Source organism: Argiope bruennichi, chromosome 10 (assembly GCF_947563725.1).
Source record: "Argiope bruennichi chromosome 10, qqArgBrue1.1, whole genome shotgun sequence".
Classification (NCBI taxonomy): Eukaryota; Metazoa; Arthropoda; class Arachnida; order Araneae; family Araneidae; genus Argiope; species Argiope bruennichi.
Window position 1 is genome coordinate 84,997,877 of NC_079160.1, and position 20,984 is coordinate 85,018,860.

The following is a 20,984-nucleotide window of genomic DNA, read 5'->3' on the forward strand; positions in this document are numbered from 1 at the left end:
AGAAAAAGAAAGAAAACACAGGTGTTTCTTTGTTTTATTTACCAGTTTTATTAGAGAATGTAAATATCACAAAAATAATTTGTAACATATAGATTATAACAGTTTATAAAGTATCACAAAAAAGTAAAGAAACATCTTCTTTATTTCAATCTCAAAAAAAGTGCTGTTGTTGTTTCTGATCCAAGGTGGTATTCCATGAAAACAAAGATCTATAAAAAGTCCAAAAACAATAGCGAATCCCTTAAAATCTCAAAAATCGTAAAATTTAAACATTTTAGAATATGACTGGGGAAGGCTTGATCTGCCTTGCACCAAGGACATTTAGCAAAGATCCTCCGTCCGTGTTGGAAGGTGAGGGATTTGGTGTGTCCATTTAAAAAACGAGAGAGAGCCGTTTGCTAGAGATATTCTGACGGTGACACCAATCGGGACTCTTACAAAAGTACCAAGGGTGAGCAGGTGGGACTCTCCAAAGTGCACTCGACACCATCTTTTTGATAGAGGAGATTTCAGAATAAGTTAGTGTTGCATCACCATGAAATATGTCAACTGAGGCAGTCTTAGCTAAATTATCCGCTATCTCATTACCATTTAAACCAACATGTGAGGGGACCCACTGAAAGTGTAAAGAGTGTTCAGCGGTGAACCTGTCAATAATAATGTTTAGATAAACAAAAAAGTGTTAACATCACTATTCAGTGTGTGGTACTATTACAAATTTTTGAAATGTGATCTTAAAAACATAATGCATCAATTGTACCGTCATTAAGCCTGGAATATAATTTGGGGCAAAAATTATCAGCTGTCGAAAACGCTCTTTCGGCATTTAAGCTAGTTGGTGGTACTGTTAGCAATTTGGGATATACTTTTTCCAAATATTTACCTCTAAATACCTCATCTTCAAATAAATCGATTACTCGTCGGATGGTTTTGGATATAGCTGATTTCTGTATTGTATTTTGGTTTGTTGAATTTTTTTATCGCTAATTTTAATTTTTGTCCAAGAGATAATTCCTTTCACATTCGTGTCATCATAATCTCTGATAACTGTACCGAATTCTTCTGAATGTGGATAGGTTTGTGGGTAAAAAAATTTTAAGAAAATTTACTATAAACTTGATCAGATTTGAGAATTGGTTAGTCTCTTTTCTTCTTTTTCATTTTTAAAATAATTATAATTATGTAAATACCGTAAGACATTTTCTATTTCGGTATGTCTTTCTTCTGTGCAATTTTTCAATGTAATATATAATTCTACAGATAGTGATGTGTGCTGTTCTTCTGCAACATGAAATTTATTGTTGCATTAGCTGTTAATAAATTAGAATCTCTCCAACATAATGTATTGGATTGGATATCTCACTTTCAAAAATCGTTCCATCATTAGGAATAAACTGCTCCAACGTGTTTTGAATCTCCTTTCATCTTTCCTCTCACTCCTATTTTGTCGAAGTAAACCCATACTAACGCCTGCGTAAAAGGTGGAGGCTTTTACAATCCATTTTCATACAGTATTTTATCACTTCTCTTGATTGTACGATGCAACTTTGTAATTAACAGTCTAATTAATTTCGCCCGTCAGGGAGACATAAAACAAAAACGTATACTATTTTGCTATGTTGGCGATCCCTGAACAATTAAAAAAATTACAAGACAATTTAAAAAATTTCTATTAAATACCGAAAAATCGGTACTTAAACTTGTGAATACCGGTATTATAAAATTGTACAAATGGCTCAAAATACCGGTATTCGGTATTGCAATCCCTAAATACATCTATTACTCCTATTTGAATTCCATGTGCATAGCACCATTGCTGATTTGCACCAATCAACTTTCCAACTTTTTTCATAACTGTTGCTCCATTAGTCGTTATGGATACTATATCTTTTTTCGGGGATAGTCCAAGTTTTGCTAATTTATATTTAAGCAATTAATTAGCTAACTAATTTCGTCCGTTAGAGAGACATAAAAACAAAAACGTATACTATTTTGCTATGTTCGCGATCCCTGAACATATAGTGGAGACAGTTTTAAAAATATTTAGTAAATACCGAAAAACCGGTATTTAAACTTGTGAATACCGGTATTACAAAATTGTATAAATGGCTCAAAATACCGGTATTCGTTATCCCGGTATTGCAATCCTTAATTGCAATTATGTAGAAGAGTCTGATCTTTAATACTGAGATAATTATTGAATTAGAAACAAGATTTTCATTTCAGTTAATTTAAAAAAAAAAATGAGTTAACGGTGAAATTTTTGTCAAATGTGAAACAGGTGGATTCTATAATAATTCGTGAAATGTTTTTCTTACTTAGATTTTTTTTTAAATTATGCTATTAAAAATTCTTCAGTTGGACCTGAAAAGAAAACAAGGTAGTGAAATAATCGCAACTCATAATTAAAAGAAAGCATTCAAAGTATTTTCAATTTCTTTATTGAATATTCATAGTTCAAGGTAAAAAGATACAACTTTATAAAAATAAGGCAATCCGTTTATGATGATGAATATTTGACAAAAGAAATTTTAAACTTTAAAAGTGTGAAGATTAACTTTCGTGTTATATGCAAGAAATGGTATCTATGAGAGAGCGTATTCGTATTGTTGTTGACTTTTTTTTCCAAGAAGGGCTGATTAAATGATGGAAAGAACAGTTCTTTGTTAGAATTTGAAAAATCTTCTTTATTCCTACAAAATAAAAGAAAAAAATTAGAATTTATTCTTAATATATGCAAATGAGTTAAAATTACAATGTAACGAAATTTTTGATTAATAATAAGCTCCGCGGTAAAATTTCGCAATATATGAAATAAATCTCTTCTTATATGAATTTTTGAAATAATTATTAAATTTTAAATAAAAAGTAAGTGATATTTTGACTTTTCTCACAATCCTTACAATAATATTGCTACAAAAAATTTTTTTTATACCGTTTTAAAAATATTTTGTTTGCATAATTTTCAACTACGTATTTCATTGTTGAAATTAACTTCAAACTGATTCATCAAATATTCAATCGTAGTTTTTCTTCCACTGGCATGGGCAGTAGACAGAGCATGCGCAGAAAACGACTGATTTATTTTCGCCACAATTTCATAAGTTAGATTCAGTATTGAGTTAGTTTTGTATCGTATCATAAACTTGACAAATAATCATGCATGAACAAAAAATTTTAAAAATTAAATGTAATGCGTATTTCTTTAATTACTAATTTTATTTTTTGAAATTAAAATTTGGGATGCTTACTGTTAGATGAAGATGCCATACGAGATGACTTATACAGTGGATTTTTATACCTCGTGATTTGCAATGTTTCTCACATTTTAATGTCGAATGTATTTTTATTAAGTGGAATGTTATAAACATTAAGCCATACCATCCATCGTTTGTGATATTAAAGACAATTATTATTGTTTAAAAAATATACCTATTTTTGCTTTTATTTGTAATATAATTCTAATTCTTAAAGTAGAACTCAAATTACTTTTTAATTTTTAGCGTCTATTAAATATGATTTAATTAATTAATTAAATTTTTTTTTTATTTACGTAAGAATTATTTATATTTTTAATTTTATTGGACAAAATCTGATTCATATCATTATTTGTTTTAATTTGCAATCACCAAATTTAATCTAAATTGTTCATTAAGTTATTTTTTTATAACTGAGTTGCTAGATATAATTTTTATTGTATGGAAATAACTTACATGTCTGAATTTGTAAGAATAATGAAAGGTCAAACGGCAATGCTGGGATATTTCGAAGTTCCACCAAACTGATCACGAGCATCTCTCCACATGATAATTTGGAATAGTAATATAAGTTGTAAATTTGGAGAAAGATTAAAATTAAGTGAAATAAGCTTAGATAAACGCATAAAGCTGCATATGCCTTACTACGAGGACTGCTTTAATTAACTGTTCTGAATAATTATTTTCGAAAAAATCCAGAAGCCCGGAGATCATCGTAGCTAAGATAATTTTGAAAAAACTTTAATTCATCAGATTGTAAGCGGAGTTAAAAATTTTCTGTCCTTTTACGGATGGAAAATTAATGTAAATATTGTGGATTGCAAGTCTTTTCTAGAGTTGAGCACAGTAAGATTATATTTAAGTTAAAATTTACCCTTTCAATTCCAACAGTTTTAATAACCATAGATCATTAAGAGAAAGCTTGAAAATTTTAGTCATTTTCTTCTAAGATTGTTTCAGTCAACATTTTTAAAAAAATAACATTTTTTTTCTATTGAAGAAATGTATACAAATTTCGATACTTGATGATCGGCACCTGCTCAGTGTGTCATATAATAGTTAGTTAATTATTTAGATGACATACCTTATTACGTCTGTCATGTAATTGTGACAGCACATGAATAAAATATTTCTAGCGATTTAGTAAGAGGAATCGTTAGGCGTTTGGGTTAAAAAAAGTATCTTACGTGTATAGTGAATAAATAAAGTTGCTTTATTGGCAAAATAATAAATTTCTTAACTTAAAATCTTTATATGTTTCGAGAGATGTTTAGGTAATCAACTTGCAACCCCCCCCCCCCACTGTATACCAATGAGTATGTACGATCGATATAGATATTCCCCCTTGCATGCTGAACAAATCAGACGAATCTTTTTCAGAACCAAAAGAAATGTTCTACACCAAGGTCCGCATTCTTTGCAGACTATTTTCATTATTGGATTAGAGAGACACGAGAGGAGGCAACTTTCCCTTTTTACCCAAAAATGAATGATCCGTGAAGATGGTGGTCATAAAATGAATGACCGACCCCTTTGTGTAATCCTCTCTTCTTTTTGGATTTCCCCACACGTTATGGAGGGGTTGGGTAGGTCCGGGGTTGGGCCTCATTATCTCGACAGGATTTCTAAAAATACTGCTGCAATAGGAATACATGTAGAGATCTGCAGCTGCAAGTTCAGGATTTAGGATGCTGAGCTTTGCAGGTGATACGTCTGTGTATCCTATGAAATGAATAGGTAAGAGAATTTAGTATTTAGGAGCTGTCTATCTGCGGACATTTTGGAACGATCCAACTAATAGAAGCAATCCTCACAAAAGGAAACTAATATTTATGCATTTTAAAAGAGTGTATATCATTTTTTCATATTATTTTAATGGTTTGGATTTATCTGATATATAAAAATGAATTTTTGTTTGTTCGTATTTTATGCGCAGTCGTACCATTCATCCGATTGCGATAAAACTTTGCCAACTTATTGCTTTGAACATAGAAAATCCATGTTTCTCACATGGCCAAGTTGTATGTTGGATGTTCACGAGTCAGATAGCCACTAAATTTATTTATTTATTTTTTGCTGAAGACAGAAAAAAACAAGAAAATATTGTCTATCTTAAAGTATACTTAAATAATGAAATAAAAAAATAGAATAAATTTTATTTATATTCTACTTTATATATCATAGAATTTTATTGAATGTATTAACTGTCGACAAGAAAATAAATATCATTTCTGATTAAACAAAATATTATTTCAAACGATATTAAATTTATAAAATATAAATTTAAAATAATATAATTCGCATTATTTTAATTATATTATTATTAATTCGCTAAATAACATAATTCGTATTTAAAAGTTTGAATTTATGCTAAGCATATTGCTGGATATGATTAATACAAGCTCCTCGCCTTTACTAAGCATTGTCTAGTAATTCGTTCAATGAAGAATTACTATCTCTGTTCACTTTGACTCGTTGGAGATGGGAAAGCAAACTGGGCATAGGAAATAAATGAAAAAAGAAGATATAGACAAATTTCAGACAATTTGAATATAATGATTTTTTTAAAAAAAATTTGCTTATCTTTGAATATTGATTTTTCAAAATCATTTTACGCGACTCATAAAATTCCGTAAAATTAAAATTCATAAATTTATAAAAATTTTCATTTTCTTATTATTTGCTTCTCACAAATGGAAATATTCCCAGACATCCAATTAAGTTATCAGTTTCTTTAGCTATTTTTCCACCTTCTTTCTTTTAAACGAAATATACAAGGAATCAGTACTCTAACAGTCAAAAAATGAGGGGATGTTTTGATGTGTCTCCAATTTTTAGATCTCATGAATCTAAAAAACACACTTTTGGAATTATGTCTGTCTCTGAACATGATAACTCACAGACGCTTTGAGTTAGACTGATAAACTTTGATACATACAGACTTAGTATCTAACATACTGATAAATATAAATTTGCTAGCAAATTCATCAAAGAGTTGACCAACCGATGTCTGTACTTTTGGATAAATACAAATGCGATCACTTCAAAACGAAATAACTTAAATGAAATGATTTCTTGAATACAATTGCAGTTTTAGGCTAAATTTTATTTTCAATCAGGCGAAAAAAGGGCATTCAAAATATATCTTTGATTTTCTCATACTTGTGTATTAACCACATCGTGATCATCCAAAAAAAAATTGTCAAAACAAGCCTGATAAATTCAAGCAAAATATCAAAAATTTGTAATTATTGTTCGTCGATGCCATGCAATACGCGAGTACGGGGTTTCTTTATTTTACTACGTAATACAGAGCTCTCTCCTATGTAATAGGATTGTAAAAGTCTGAGCACTCATAGAATTCGCGGCCTTGTCCACAATTTTATACGAGGAGAGAGGGAACATCTTTATTTGAAAGTACTTCCGCTGACTATATTATGTTTGCTGTAGATACTCTAAAAATATCCTCTATTATCATAACATTGTAAACCTACCCGAAATACTACACTAAGACTCATACTCTCTGTCTAATATCTCTATCAATACGGAAAAGCTGCAAACTCCAGTTCAATGAAACTACGGAGTCTTGTCAGAGTACCCTAGATGTCTCTACCAAATTCCTTCCTCTTTCTTTAAATATGATTGATGGAATACCCGTGGCGCTTGCTTTGTTCACAAGAGACTCTCTTGCAGACGAATTTGGTGGACAAAGGCTTTCTAAGAACGTTCAAAAGATGTGCGAGCATACATTTGTACAGTAGCTATCAGCTAACTTGCGATCTCTATTGTACGACAGCCACTAAAGAACAAGAGCTACCATTGTGGATTTTGAAGGGAGGGGGGGGGGATTAGGTTTTCTTATTTTTGAAAGAGAAACTTGTGAAGAGAAGAGAGATTTCCCGTTTCTGAAGTACCTGAACTAAAATGATTTTAGGAACCAGAGGGGTATTTTTCTTTACTTATTTATTAGTTGAAGTGGTAAAAGTGAAAATAGCTTCATATGTAAGTACATGTCCAAAATAATGCTCCGAAATAATTTCAAATTGCAAAATGTTTTGATCACTATAATTTGCCCTTTAATTACAACAATAAATTAGTTTGGCATATACAAATTAGGGGGGGAAAGGTACCAACAAGTAGATAATATAACAGAAAGAATATTATTTTTTATAATTGTGAAATATCAGTTTGTATTGACTAAACGTATCAAAGATAATATTCAAACAAATTGTGATTTTTTTTCACGAAGCCAAAATGGCCTCCCGGATTTGTACTAAATTTCAATCAACTGTCGTAATTTCACTTATCTTTAAATATCTAATAAATTAAATGATCTAGATTTAAATTTTAAAATGTGAACTGGAAAAGAATGTTCTTTTAGAACTTTCAATACTAGGTATATAATCATTCCACTGTGATCTATAAAAATTAAAGAGTTTGGAAAAAAAAAAAAAAAACAGTCAAGAAATTTTCCGTTAGCAAAGTGATAAACTTTAAATTTGAGCAACAGTATAAAAAAAAAAAAAATAAGCATTCCAGAACTTATCCAAGTGCCAAAAAAATAAGAATATCAGGAAAACTGAAATCTAAGCTGGCTTCTTTAGATGCTTTTATGGACTAATAATCCTTTTTTTAATTAAATAAAATGAAATTGAAAAGTGGTTTTAAGGAATACAATTTTATGATGGTATTTCAATATTCACATGCAACCATAAAAAAGACAGAAAAATGATGCGAACATCTCTTCACAAAAATCCATAATATTAACTAGAAGATATCAAAAAAATTAATTATCACATATATTTCTAACATTTAATTGAAATAAATGACATAGAAAAAATTTTTCATCTGTTTAGCATCTGTCAATTGTTTGGCTCTTAAATACTTAAAAGTATGCTTCTTAATCCATTTCTAATAAAAAAATTTTTTAACCGAATTTAAGAGGGCAACATAGCACTGGCGTAGTAAGAAGTCGACAATGGAAGATGTTTCTTGACTCAGTTTTGAAGAGATTGGAGCAGATATCGGTATTTTTAGAAACCAAATATACACAAAATGGAATAGATTCTGTCTCATAGAAAAATAAAATACACAAATGAAATATTTGCAAGAAGATTTATGCATTACAATTACTCAGTACAAAGTTAAATCTTCATTATTAATATTAGTTTCTATTGCAGAAAGTGGACAAAAGAACTTTCTGATCCAAAATTATGATATATGAATTTTAAATTTAGTAATAGTTCTATAGATTTTTAGGAGAAAAAAGAAATTCCTGTTAGAGATCGTAAGTTCTGATTCCTTCAAATAAAAAAAACGCTGTTTCAGTGGATTTAATTCTGAAAAGGAGGACGATAAAAGAATTTTGCATATTATAATATTTTATGCAAATTAGGTTCTATGTTAAAAAATATTATACATGAAAAGATTTTAATCCCGAACCGCAGATTAAATTTTTTTCCTCCAAATCATTGAAAATGAGAATAGATTAGAATAAAATGAAATAATTTTTTGGATGCGAATAGGATATTGAAAGCTAAGACGTATGAAAGCATATATTTAATAAGCAAATACAAAAACCTTAATTCTTTAATATGTTCAATATGAAAATTAATTTATTATAATTTGAAATGAATCGTTAGATTATCAAATTTCAGTCACAAAATTGCGGACTTGGAAACTTATTAAAATATTTATAAATCGGGGTGTTTTCTGTTTTCTGTAATTAATTATTAAAAAATGTACAAGAAAGTTCTTCCCTCGACTTTTTTTTGTACATTCGTGCATATACATAATTCAGTCTCCAGTCTAATTTAAGGAAGAATTACATGATAAAGGAGTTTATTGATTTTAATATAAATGAAAGTCAATATGACTATATATGAATGTTCCACGTTTCCTTCTAAACATCTTGTTAGAAATCAAGCAAATTTTTCATACTTATTGTATAAAACAAGAGACTACTGTCGATTTTTTCAAAGCACAAAATTTATTTAAACATTCATTTAATTCGAAATTTAAAAAAAAAAAAATGCCTTTCTTGCACAACTACAATAGCCATTACTTTTTTTTAAAAACCTTTTATTTTAACAAGTTTTTAGGCAATTAAAAATCGTTTGGTTCGGTTGATATTTTAAGTAAAAGCAGACGATAAAAGAATTTTGCATATTATAATATTTTATGCATATTAGGTTCTATGTTAAAAAATATTATACATGAAAAGATTTTAATCCCGAATAAAACCGGAATATAAAACTAATTTCTAGTAAAAATAAAACAGAAAGTATGCGCGAGTCTGTGTGAGCTCAACAAGCCAGATAATTTTAGATCTAATAAATTTGACTGAAATGCGCTTTGAAGAATAGGAATATGACCTGATCTGATCGTTATTTTTTAAAGCGTTCATTAATTAACAACTAAGCAAGACTGATTTATATATTATCTATTGATATATAAAAAATTGTGCTAGATCGAAAATAATAGTATTCAAAAATATTATGATTTAAAAAATAATAAAAAATAACTATCTTTAATGAAAGCAATTAAATGAAACAATATTTTTCTCAATTGAGACAATTTTATAAAAATATATTTACCTGCAAAATTTTTAATAATTATTTTCATTGCTGCAATAAAATTGAAATCGTTTTCGTCGCTTAAGCAAACATTTAAAGGGATTTTTTTTTTTTTTTTTGTCTACTGCTGAAATTTGTTCTAAGAATATTCTGTTTATTTTCTTAAATGACGAACTAGGAATTGAACTTACACAATAACAACAACTTTGAATAAAGGTTATCTTGAGAAATTAAATTTTTAATAGCATTGCGATGCCATAAGGACTGGACTATATCAGGAAAGTTCGTGTACACAATAAATAGAGTATGTGTAAAGCTATTAAAATAATACAACTTTAATCTCTGTCGCTATTTAATGTTTAAAGACACTTCGTCAAGGTAATCATTAACATTTCGTTATGCACTAGAAATTTCATATAACACAAAAAATATTCCAGCGAACCTGTTAATAAGCATAGGGAGCTAAAATTAAATGCATTTTCAAATGGATTAGGCGATTTTAGAAGATTTTGTATAAATATTTATTGTTTTTGATTTCTAATTGTTTTATTTTGAAAATAATAATAGTCAAATAAAAATATTAAAATGCTATTCAACGCATTCCATCGGAAATAAAACTGAACTTAAATTAATTAATTATAGATTAAATTTTATTACAATAGATACATTAGATTATACATTCTAGTAAGTCTTATTTACTTAGGAGAATGTATCGTATTTTTTCCCCTTGTATTATATTTTGATATTAACAATTTCTTTGTGGACGTTTTTCACATTTATGATAAAAAAAAGTATCTATTTCTATTTTATAATGAAAACATAATTAAGATATGTGCAACCTGGAGACACTCATAACAATTAAACGTACAAGTGTTTCATCAATCTCTGACAGTAGTAAACTCGGTAAATACCAAACAAAAAATACACTTAGATAACCATACTTGACAATTTAATTTATCGTTTTTAAAAACTTACAACTTGGTCCGAATGCGTTATTAAGACTTCGATTCCCCTCGATTTCACATATACAATCTGTGGTAATTTCCAAAATATGATGCTTTTTTATACAGAATCGAATATATATTTTAGTCATTTTCTTTTTGACTAAATGGGAGAAAGATTTGATACAGAAATATAATGTTTGTATCAAAATGACACATCAAAAATCACTTATTTGGATTGTTGCATCGATCTTACAAACATTAGAATAAAAAACTAATTTACGTTCAACCACTTCACTGACTGTTTGAAAATTTAAACGGATCTATAATTTCGATGGCAAAATTATATATCATATGCATTCATTTAATGCATTGCGCGTTTAACCCTTTCAAGACTGATAGGACATTTAAACCAATGAGAATTTTATCAAATCGGTCTCGAAAGGGTTAAATTATCATATTCACATGCAGAAATCGATTTCTCTTTTACGGATTATTTCCAAAATTTAATACAAATTTGGAATAGGGAACACGTATAATCGTTTATCTCTTACTCCCCCTCCATCTGAGCTAAGGGTAGCTAATCTGTTATAATCAGTTTTAAATGGCAAATTTTAACAAATTCATATAAAAAAAACATTTAATTTGGATCATTTTCAAGAAAGTTATATTAATGTCTACATATAAAACATTCAAATTAATTTTAAACAAAATAATTAAAAAATCACCTTATTAACGCAATTAAAATCCTACTTAATTATTAAATTGGACAGTTAATAACATATTAAATAACAATTAAAAGCATTATAGAACAACAAATATATTTTATTAGAATTACAAAACAACACAATATAGCACTTGAAAAGGTATTTAATTAGAAAAGTTGCCAGAATAATATTCCAAAATCTGAACGATACTTGACTGGATTTGTTCAAGCTTGAGTGTACAGTCCTTAAAAATTAAATTGGTGTGAAAATACTGCAATAAAAAAATTAATGAAATTTAGGAGCCTTTGGAATTTTCAGAGATGCGGACAATAAGGCCATTATCCACTTCACCCATTTATTTATTTTATCTAATTATTAATTGGAAAATTAGACTTACGATTCTTTTCGTTCAACAATCGATTTTCCTAATGTTTTTATTTACTATTACTAAATCCAATGTCTTTATTAATCTAAAACTTCTCCTAAGGCTATTAGAGAAGAGATACTTAAGTTCAGAAAAGGAAATGAAAATTAAGTGGGACATCTAGATCAATCTTTAAAGAAAAAGTGAAATAGAAGTAAAAAGCTAACTACTAAATGTTGAGAACCACTTTTTTACGATTAATTTCGGACAAGATCTTATTTTCGGGGGTGTATGAGTTTCCAAATAATTTCAAATTCCTACTTACCATTTGCCATTATTTTTCACTCAAGTAGTTGCTTTTGGAAATCTGCTTTGTACTTTTCTGTTATAGTAGTCATCATCGACTGCGTTTTATTCTTCCAAATATCAGAATGCAAAGTCTCATTAGAGTGAGTTGTTAAGAATGATTCTACAGATTCTTTAAGATTTTGGTCTTTATGAACATCAGCCAAGACCAAAGTTATCCATGCATTTGCAATAGTAATACTAGATTGGAGCCTTAACGATGTTCTGTGCTTCAAATCATGCATCTCGTACATACTCGCAATGGAATACATTCTTCCATCGTAAGCCCATGTGCTGTCTTCAAATAAATCAACAAGCAAGTAAGACATCAAATGATCCATTTGAGGATCTGGACTGACACTGTTATTTTTCTGTAAATTGTAATTGTAATGAGCCATAGAATGCGAAAATATAAATATAAGAACTATACAAAAAACTGTGAATATAATGCCACGATTTAAAGGTTCTTGCGGTTCGATAAAGCAGTCGCGTTTCATATCACCGAGCCTTTGTTCTTCCTCAGAATTTTGTTCTTTTTCAAAATGTTGTTTTTCTTTTTCATTATTTTGTTTCTTTTCCTCTGTATTCAATTCTAATTCAGAATTTTGTTTTCCTTTTTCATTATTTTGTTTCTTTTCCTCTGTATTCAATTCTAATTCAGAATTTTGTTTTTCTTCTTCAGTATTTTGTTCTTCTTCAAAGTTTTGTATTTCTATCTCAGTATTTTGTTTTTCTTCTTCAGAATTTTGTTCTTCCTCAATATTGGATTTGTTCTGGTTCGAAGGAAATTTATCCTCCAATGTTTCGTAACCCAGTTTAGCGTTTATACTTCGAACACATTCTTCATATTTTGAAAAAATTGGTATCCTTTCATTTATACTTTTCAATGATTCTGACATATAATTCACAATTTCATATGGGAAGCATTTTTTTTGGTCGGCAAATTTAGTATATTCTTCGAGCTGAATAAAAAGTTCTGGAAATATTCGTTCCAAACTTTGTTCTTCTTCGATATCTTGTTCTTCTTCATTAGAATTTTGTTCTTCTTTGATATCTTGTTCTTCATCAGAATTTTGTTCTTCTTCGGCATTCTGTGAAGCGGAATCTTCTGTTGGTGAAGAACAAACGCAATTTAATTTCCCAGAATTATCATTAACCCGAGCAATACAATGCTTTCCAATATCTGAATCATCGGTTCCACTACCTTCGTTTACATTCGAGATTATGCCATCACTAATAATGCTTAAATCTTTTGAAGGATCCTCTAAAGTTACAATTTTCCCTATAGTTTCATACTGTAATTTTGGCGGTTTAACTCGTAGAGGGGAAAATACATTTTTCAAAACATAGCTGTCATTTATATAATTAATATTATCCATACAGATATATGAAATCAATTCTTCAGTTTTTTTTTCTTCTTCAGAAATTTGTCCTTCAGAATTTTGTTCTTCATCAGAATTTTGATCTTCTTCAGAATTTTGTTCTTCTTCAGAATTTTGTTCTTCTACAGCATTTTGTGAAGCGGAATCTTCTGTTGATGAAGAACAAACGTAATTTAATTTCCGAGAATTATCATTAACCCGAGCAATACAATGCTTTCCGATATCTGAATCATCGGTTCCACTACCTTCGTTTACATTCGGGATTATGCCATCACTAATAATGCTTAAATCTTTTGAAGGATCCTCCAAAGTTACAATTTTCCCTATAGTTTCATACTGTAATTTTGGCGGTTTAACTCGTAGAGGGGAAAATACATTTTTCAAAACATAGCTATTCATATTTTTATAATTAATATTATCCATACAGATATATGAAATTAATTCTTTAGGACTTTTTACTTCAGAAATTTGTCCTTCGAATTGGTTTTTCAGAGAATTTGTTGTCCGAGAATGTTTTTCTTCGTCAGTATTTTGTTCTTCTTCAGAACTTTGTTCTTCTTCATCAGAATTTTGTTCGTTTTCAGAATTTTGTTCATATTCAGAATTTTGTTCTTCTTCAGAATTATGTTCTTCATCAGAATTTTGTTCTTCATCAGAATTTTGTTCGTCTTCAGAATTTTCTTCTTCTTCATCAGAATTTTGTTCGTTTTCAGAATTTTGTTCATATTCAGAATTTTGTTCTTCTTCAGAATTATGTTCTTCATCAGAATTTTGTTCTTCATCAGAATTTTGTTCGTCTTCAGAATTTTCTTCTTCTTCATCAGAATTTTGTTCTTCTTCTTCAGAGTTTTGTTCTTCAGAATTTTGTGAAGCGGAATCTTCTGTTGATGAAGAACAAACGTAATTTAATTTCCGAGAATTATCATTCACCGGAGCAATACAATGCAATACAACATCTGAATCATCGGTTCCACTGCATTCGTCTGCATTCGAGGTTTTTTCCTCAATGCTGAAATCTCTTGAAGAATCCAAATTCAAAATTTTTAATATAAGTTGACGGCGTAATTCTGGCTTTTTAACTCGTAGAGGGGGAGAAAAATAGCTGTTATTTTTATAATTAATATTTTTCTTACTGATATATGGATTTGCAACTTTGGAGAATACTTTTCCTTCAGAAGGAGTTGCTTTTCTGGAATATCTTTCAGGAACGTTAAATGCTGAATTTTCGCATTCAGTTAAACTAATAGTTTGAATGTTACTATTTATACTGGTCTTCTGATTCTTGGTCCCGGAGTATTCAGTCGTTTCACAGTTTACAGCCTCGGAAGTTTTACTCTCTGACCGATCTGTCAGGTCTATATGTGACTCGTCTTCAAGCTGATGAGAAAAAATATCAAATAAATCTTCAGGATCACTCCTATATTCTGTCCAGGCAATAACTGGATCGTTGCAGTTAATTTCATTCATCCTAGGAGTTTTATTTTTAGCTAATTTAGCATATTCAAGAACTTTATCAACAACATATTTTACCTTATTAAGTGTAAGTTCCTCTGTTCCTCCTTCTTTCATGTTAATTTTGAATTCATTAGAGTCCGTATTTATATCAGTAGTGTGACTTGCCATTTTCGACGGTCTCCTGTTTCTGAAGTATTCATTCCTTTTACAGGAGCAATTTCACAAGCTTGGCTTTACTTCAAGGTCTCACAGAAATACCAACCAGATGGGAAGCAAACAACCCTCTGGCTCCCCTTTTCCTAGAAAAAGAAAACAGGGAATAGAGCAACGAATCGATACTTCCCTTCTGTATCTCCTGGGGAGGGATGACAAATTCCTCCTCCAGTTTTAAGCATTGGGGGCTGTCCAAATATGTACGGTTTTCCATTAAAGTCGCAAAAGATATCGAAAAATTGAAAAAAATGTACCTTTTTTAAACATAGTATTTGATACATCAAGAACAAATATATATTCAAATATTTAGAAGAGACAGAAATACGGAATGGAGTTTACAAACAATAAAAGGCCAAAAAATCTGTAATAACCTCATTTCCGAAACTGGATAAAACTCTGTAGGGAGAGAATCGATGGGGGTTCCCATCTCACAGTCAAAACTACATATTTTTTATTGATTTAAATATTATCTTTGTTTTAGAATTTTTTTAGCAACAAATATTGTGTCAAACTGAAATAATAAAGCATTGATTGCGGGTCATCCTCATGGAATTTGATTTTATTATCGCGTGCGTTAAAAAAAATTAAATTTAAAAGTAATTTTGGAAAAGAAAAAAAGCAACAACCTCGTATTATAGTCTAAAATTGCTACAAAACGACAGCAGAACTTTTTAATACAATCCAAACATTATAATACAATGTCCACCCCCAAACAAATTAGGTTATGTCGGTCTCAAAAAACAAAACTAAAAAAAAAAAAGTAATTCGAATTTTTTTTTTTTAAATTTAACCAACATTTGATTTTAATTTGAATAATTTCAAGTACGGTATCCTTATAAAGCAGGGGTGGGCATAAGTCGATCGCGATCGACCAGTGGACCACTAAGATATTTTAGGGTGAACGCAGTTACTAAGACCTAAGACGCACTTAATAAAAGAAACCAATTGTTACATTTGTTGGCAATGTTGATTTGGAAGAAATAACTGAAAATATAAATGAAACATTATCTTTATCGCTTGAGAAAAACGACGTTTTTCTCCTTTAAAATGATATAAAAGCACCCAGTCCAGAACTAAAGAATAACTTTCGGAATGTAACGGACTAAGTAAAGTATTTTAATTTTTTTAAAAGTTGCATATCATTTAATATCGTTCTTTGGATCTACCTACCTGTGTGAATCTGCATTTTCAACAAAAAAATATAATTAAGACAACATATCATTCCCATCTCACGCACGACGACTTAGAAACCAGTGCAAGATTAGCAGTAAGTAATTATACACCGAGATCTTAAAGATTGGCGGACAAGTATGCAGTCTAAGTCTTCTACTAACTTTAATTACGAACACTAACTTTAGAATGAAAATGATTTATTTTTTAATGTATTTTGAATTGTTTGATATTAAATGCGCTATTTCATATTATTACATTTGTGGCTATTATTATTATGTCTGTATCTTGCTATTATTATTATGATTGTAGTTATGAAGGTATGTACATATTCCGTATTTATTTTTAAATTGTAATAAATATCAATCTCATTTTTAAATTTAATTTTAAGTTGTAAATAAATATCAATCTTATTTTTAAATTTAGTTTTAAGTTGTAATAAATGTCAACTTTTCAATCAGGAAAAATAAAGGAAGTGAATTATGACCTGTTCTTTGGGTTTGAAACTGATAATTAAAAAAGGCAGTATACTATAGTGATGAAGCTCCATTGTCCAGAAGAGATAATTTACTTATTCATATACGGTTTTTTTTTTTTTTTTTTTTTTTTTTTTTACTATACAAAAAAAAATATAAATCATCGGAAGTTGTCTTTCCAAAGCTTACTTGCAAACTCCCTAATAAAAATCTTAACTCCCTCATCCCGCATAAAAATGTGGACCTAGAGTAATGCTGTTAATTTTTTGCATGGCCTTAGTGAACGATAGTTACAAAAATATAGGACTTTGGAATGCATCTACTTTTACCGAATCTACCGTGCGAATATGCATTTTGGGCGCCTTTTTTCCTTCCGATTGTAAACAAAATTTGACATGGAACTAAAGTTGTATCCGCATCGGTAACAAAACGTACCGAATTTCATTGATTTAAGACACACGAATTTAAAAATATAGATTGAAAAGCGGTCAAATTTGACAGATTTAGTTCAAAATTTGATAAGAGTCTATATTTTAGACGTTGAATCTGTGCATCAAATTTCATTTACCTACTATTTGCGTTTTGTATCATGTTTTTATTGATAGGTAGGTTTCTTGTCAATGGAATTCTTTTAAAATTTGATAGAAATCTACAAAATTGATCGAAAGTCCATATACCGAATTTCATTCGATTAGTTCAAAGCATTTTTGAGTTATTGTTTTCACAGATGGTTGAAAGCCAAATTATGTCGAGGGTTTTCGAATTCAGGGCGGTCTTAAAAGTGGAGATTTTCCAAAATCATGAGTTCGGATTTTTTGACGATTACAATATCTCATTTATACTTCATATACGAGAAAGTAAAAATAATATTCATATCGAAAGAAAATACGCTATAGCATTTTTTAAGCTGCGTTTATTTAAAAGTACATTGTCACTTCCTTTAATTGAAATCTAATATTGTATAAAAAAATTAACAAACTAGGTTCTATTTATTTCAGAACTTGGCAATGAGACTCAAAACACTCTGTAACATTCCCGGTTTCCCAGTACTGATAAGATATTTACCGCCAGCTGTATCGTCGCTGTTAATTACTAAACTCCTCAAGATAGCCAGATGGTGGATCTTTTCACCTGGGTAGTCTAGCTTCTGTTCATTAGCGACTACAGTGAAACACCACATGTGGGAATTCCTCGTCGAAGAGATATTGAGAGTACCTTCAAAGAGAAAGGGGTGTCCAAACATCTGGATGCTAAATGTTTCTCATTGTAAAAGGACTATGATAACTCCGTGTTCCAGAATAGTCAGTTATGAAAGGTGCATCACGCAAAGGACCTTCCCACGACCGACTGGCGCCGCTGTGAGAGCATATTGCTGAACCCCGATTAGCCGAAAGAGAGCTCAAATGACCAATGTAAATTAAGAGGCTGAAATTGTCGCCGAAATAAAGTGCGGATTTTTTTTTTTTTTTTTTTTTTTTTTTTTTTTAGGAGGGGAGAAGAAACGAACTGTAGGTAGACTGTTAGACTACGCCCACGAGTTCGGAGTCTGAGAACCAACTGAGTTTCAAGATAAACCTTCGACTGTTGTGTCTCCTACTGCAGGTGTAAATAACTATTTATTTAACCAAGATTAGAACAAGTTGTTCTTTTGTATATATAGGGCTGTAAAATAAAGAAATGTCTGGAAATTCTGTTTCGTTATTTGATCAGTCTAGATCAATACAACTCTCTTTATTTTTTTAACCCTTTATTGGAATTGACTTACACCAGTGGGTGGGTCTCCCTAAAACTCTGTAAAAAAGTTGTTATCCAATGCCTCCCCCTTTTCATAAGATTATGCACCTTGGATGAAACTATAAACACTTAAATTTTTATTTTCTGAATCCCACATAGGTATTTGTTTCGTAGTATATGAAGAAAAATGAGCATGGATTATAGATATCTATTTTCGATTGTTGAAACCAAATTCTGACATACAACAATATTTTTCGTGATAAGGATACAAAATTTTATTTATTTAAATCATTAAATTTTTGAGTTATCGCGTTTACATGCATTCGAAAGAACAAACCGACAAATGGTCTACCCCTTGGTTGATATAAATCAAAAGATGGAAGGTGAGCTATAAATATTAAATTTGTAAGCAAATAATTAATATAATTCTTTGCACTTTTGGATTTTTGTGTTTATATGCATGAGAAAATACAGACTGTCGATTACTTGACTGATTTAGAGCAAATTTCGATAACAATCGACAATTTAATTCAAAAACTAAGTACCAAATTTCATCTATCTTGTTCTTTAAGCTTAACAGCTATTGCATTCGGGCAGCCAAATTTCTTGATAACGGATTTCGTCCCAAATATAATAAAAATCTACGAATTTGGTGTAAATGTCACAAACCAAATTTCATACGTCTAGCTCAAAGACATAATTCCAAAAATGTGCTTTTCGGATTCAGAGGAGTATGAGACGTGGCGATCTGTCAAAATCTCGAATCTGAATTTATTTTTTTATGCTAATATAACTTTTTCTTTATATACTTTGCCGCCATGGCACCATAGACATTCATGGCCGATTCTCGCTATGTCATTAGTACTGTGTCCAAATTTGTGCTTTTTAAATAATAGTAAAGAACACTAGCTTTTACTTTTTCTTTCTACCTTTAGCCCATTATTTTTAACTAACTTCGTTTGACAATCAGCTGCAGGGCTGGCCTTAAAAGGAACAGCTCCCGCTTAAAACAAATAACTATAAACAAAATCTTAAAAATTAATTTATGTTTTCAGAATCTAAAGATTTTTATATAAGAAAAAAAATATGTGTTCTCCCTTTGATTTTCTGGTGTACTTGTAAAAAACAAATATGTTTTGTATGCTTAGTATCATAGTGAAGATAAACATAGCTGCAGTTTTTCATCCTCTAGAGAATAAAATTTTATACAAAACTATGATGATAAGAATAGATAGCAAATTTCATTTATATAAGATGTAAGATAAGTTCCCATTACGATTTTCATTCATCCAGAAACGTTACATCTAAGTGAGTACTAAAGATGCAAAATCTTAGTTCATTTATGATCTTTTTTTAAACAAATTTTCATAAAGAGAAATAATAATAAATAAATAAATAAACCGTCGAGAGTGGTCTTCTCAAAACTTTCTCGAATACTCTCTAATAAAGGTGTAATGCCAGAGAACGCCTTGCGTGGCATTGGCGTACGAAATATTAACTTTTGGCTAGAATTTAATTTTTCACTGAATCGATCGTGGGATCTTTGGCGAGTTTTTTGGCGATTTATCCCTGGTATGCGATAAATAGTATCCGAAAATCAAATTTGTGTTTTAGCCGCGTTCTTCCCAACCCACTGAAACAAAAAAATTGGCATAATACTATACTTGTAGTCACAAAAACCATATCAAATTTGATATATTTAAGTCCCAAGAATTCTTGACTCGCGTTTACATATTTCTGAAAAAATAGACCGACATATGCTCAACCCTTTGGTTGGATTTATATTAAGTATATACTAGCGTCTATACTAAGGTTATACTATCTAGTTCTCTTCGTTCTGTTTTTCGAACTGACAGAGGTCTAAAGCGTGTAAATTCATCCAAATCTCTAGTTCACTGAAACGTGATAATTCAAAATCACAGTGACTTAAGTATATCAAAACTGGTATTGGATTTTGTGACTACAAGTTCAATTTTGTGTCTAATTTTTGTTTGATTCGATTGAGAAAAACATGTTTAAAACAAAACTCGATTTTTGGATACTATTAACACTTGCCAAGGATTAATCGCTAAGGATGACACAACAGATTCAGTAAAAATGCTAAATTCACGAAAAAAAGTTAATATTTCGTAATTATAGAACGCCAGTGCCAAGTAAGGCTTTCTCTGACTCGACAAGTTTATTAGAAAGTATACGAGAAAGTTTTGGGGAGACCACTTCTGCTGATTTCTTTAATAGATCCTAAATTAATTAGTCTAACAATAAACTGAGGCTTTCATAAATGAATATAAAAGCATTTATATTTACAAATAATACTAGACATAAAATACTATCTTACACATAATATTTCCAGTAACAAAATACA

At 29.9% G+C, this 20,984-nt stretch overlaps 1 protein-coding gene across 1 annotated transcript; it reads right to left on the bottom strand.

Moving 5' to 3' along the window:
• Positions 1 to 2,504: 2,504 nt before the first annotated feature.
• LOC129988773 (uncharacterized) lies at positions 2,505 to 15,293 on the bottom strand. The gene is made up of 2 exons (XM_056097041.1): positions 12,170 to 15,293; positions 2,505 to 2,693 (listed from the first exon to the last, which is right to left on the bottom strand). Exon 1 carries the CDS (start codon positions 15,192 to 15,194, stop codon positions 12,186 to 12,188), a length of 3,009 nt encoding a protein of 1,002 aa, XP_055953016.1. The 5' UTR covers positions 15,195 to 15,293; the 3' UTR covers positions 2,505 to 2,693; positions 12,170 to 12,185.
• Positions 15,294 to 20,984: the final 5,691 nt, after the last annotated feature.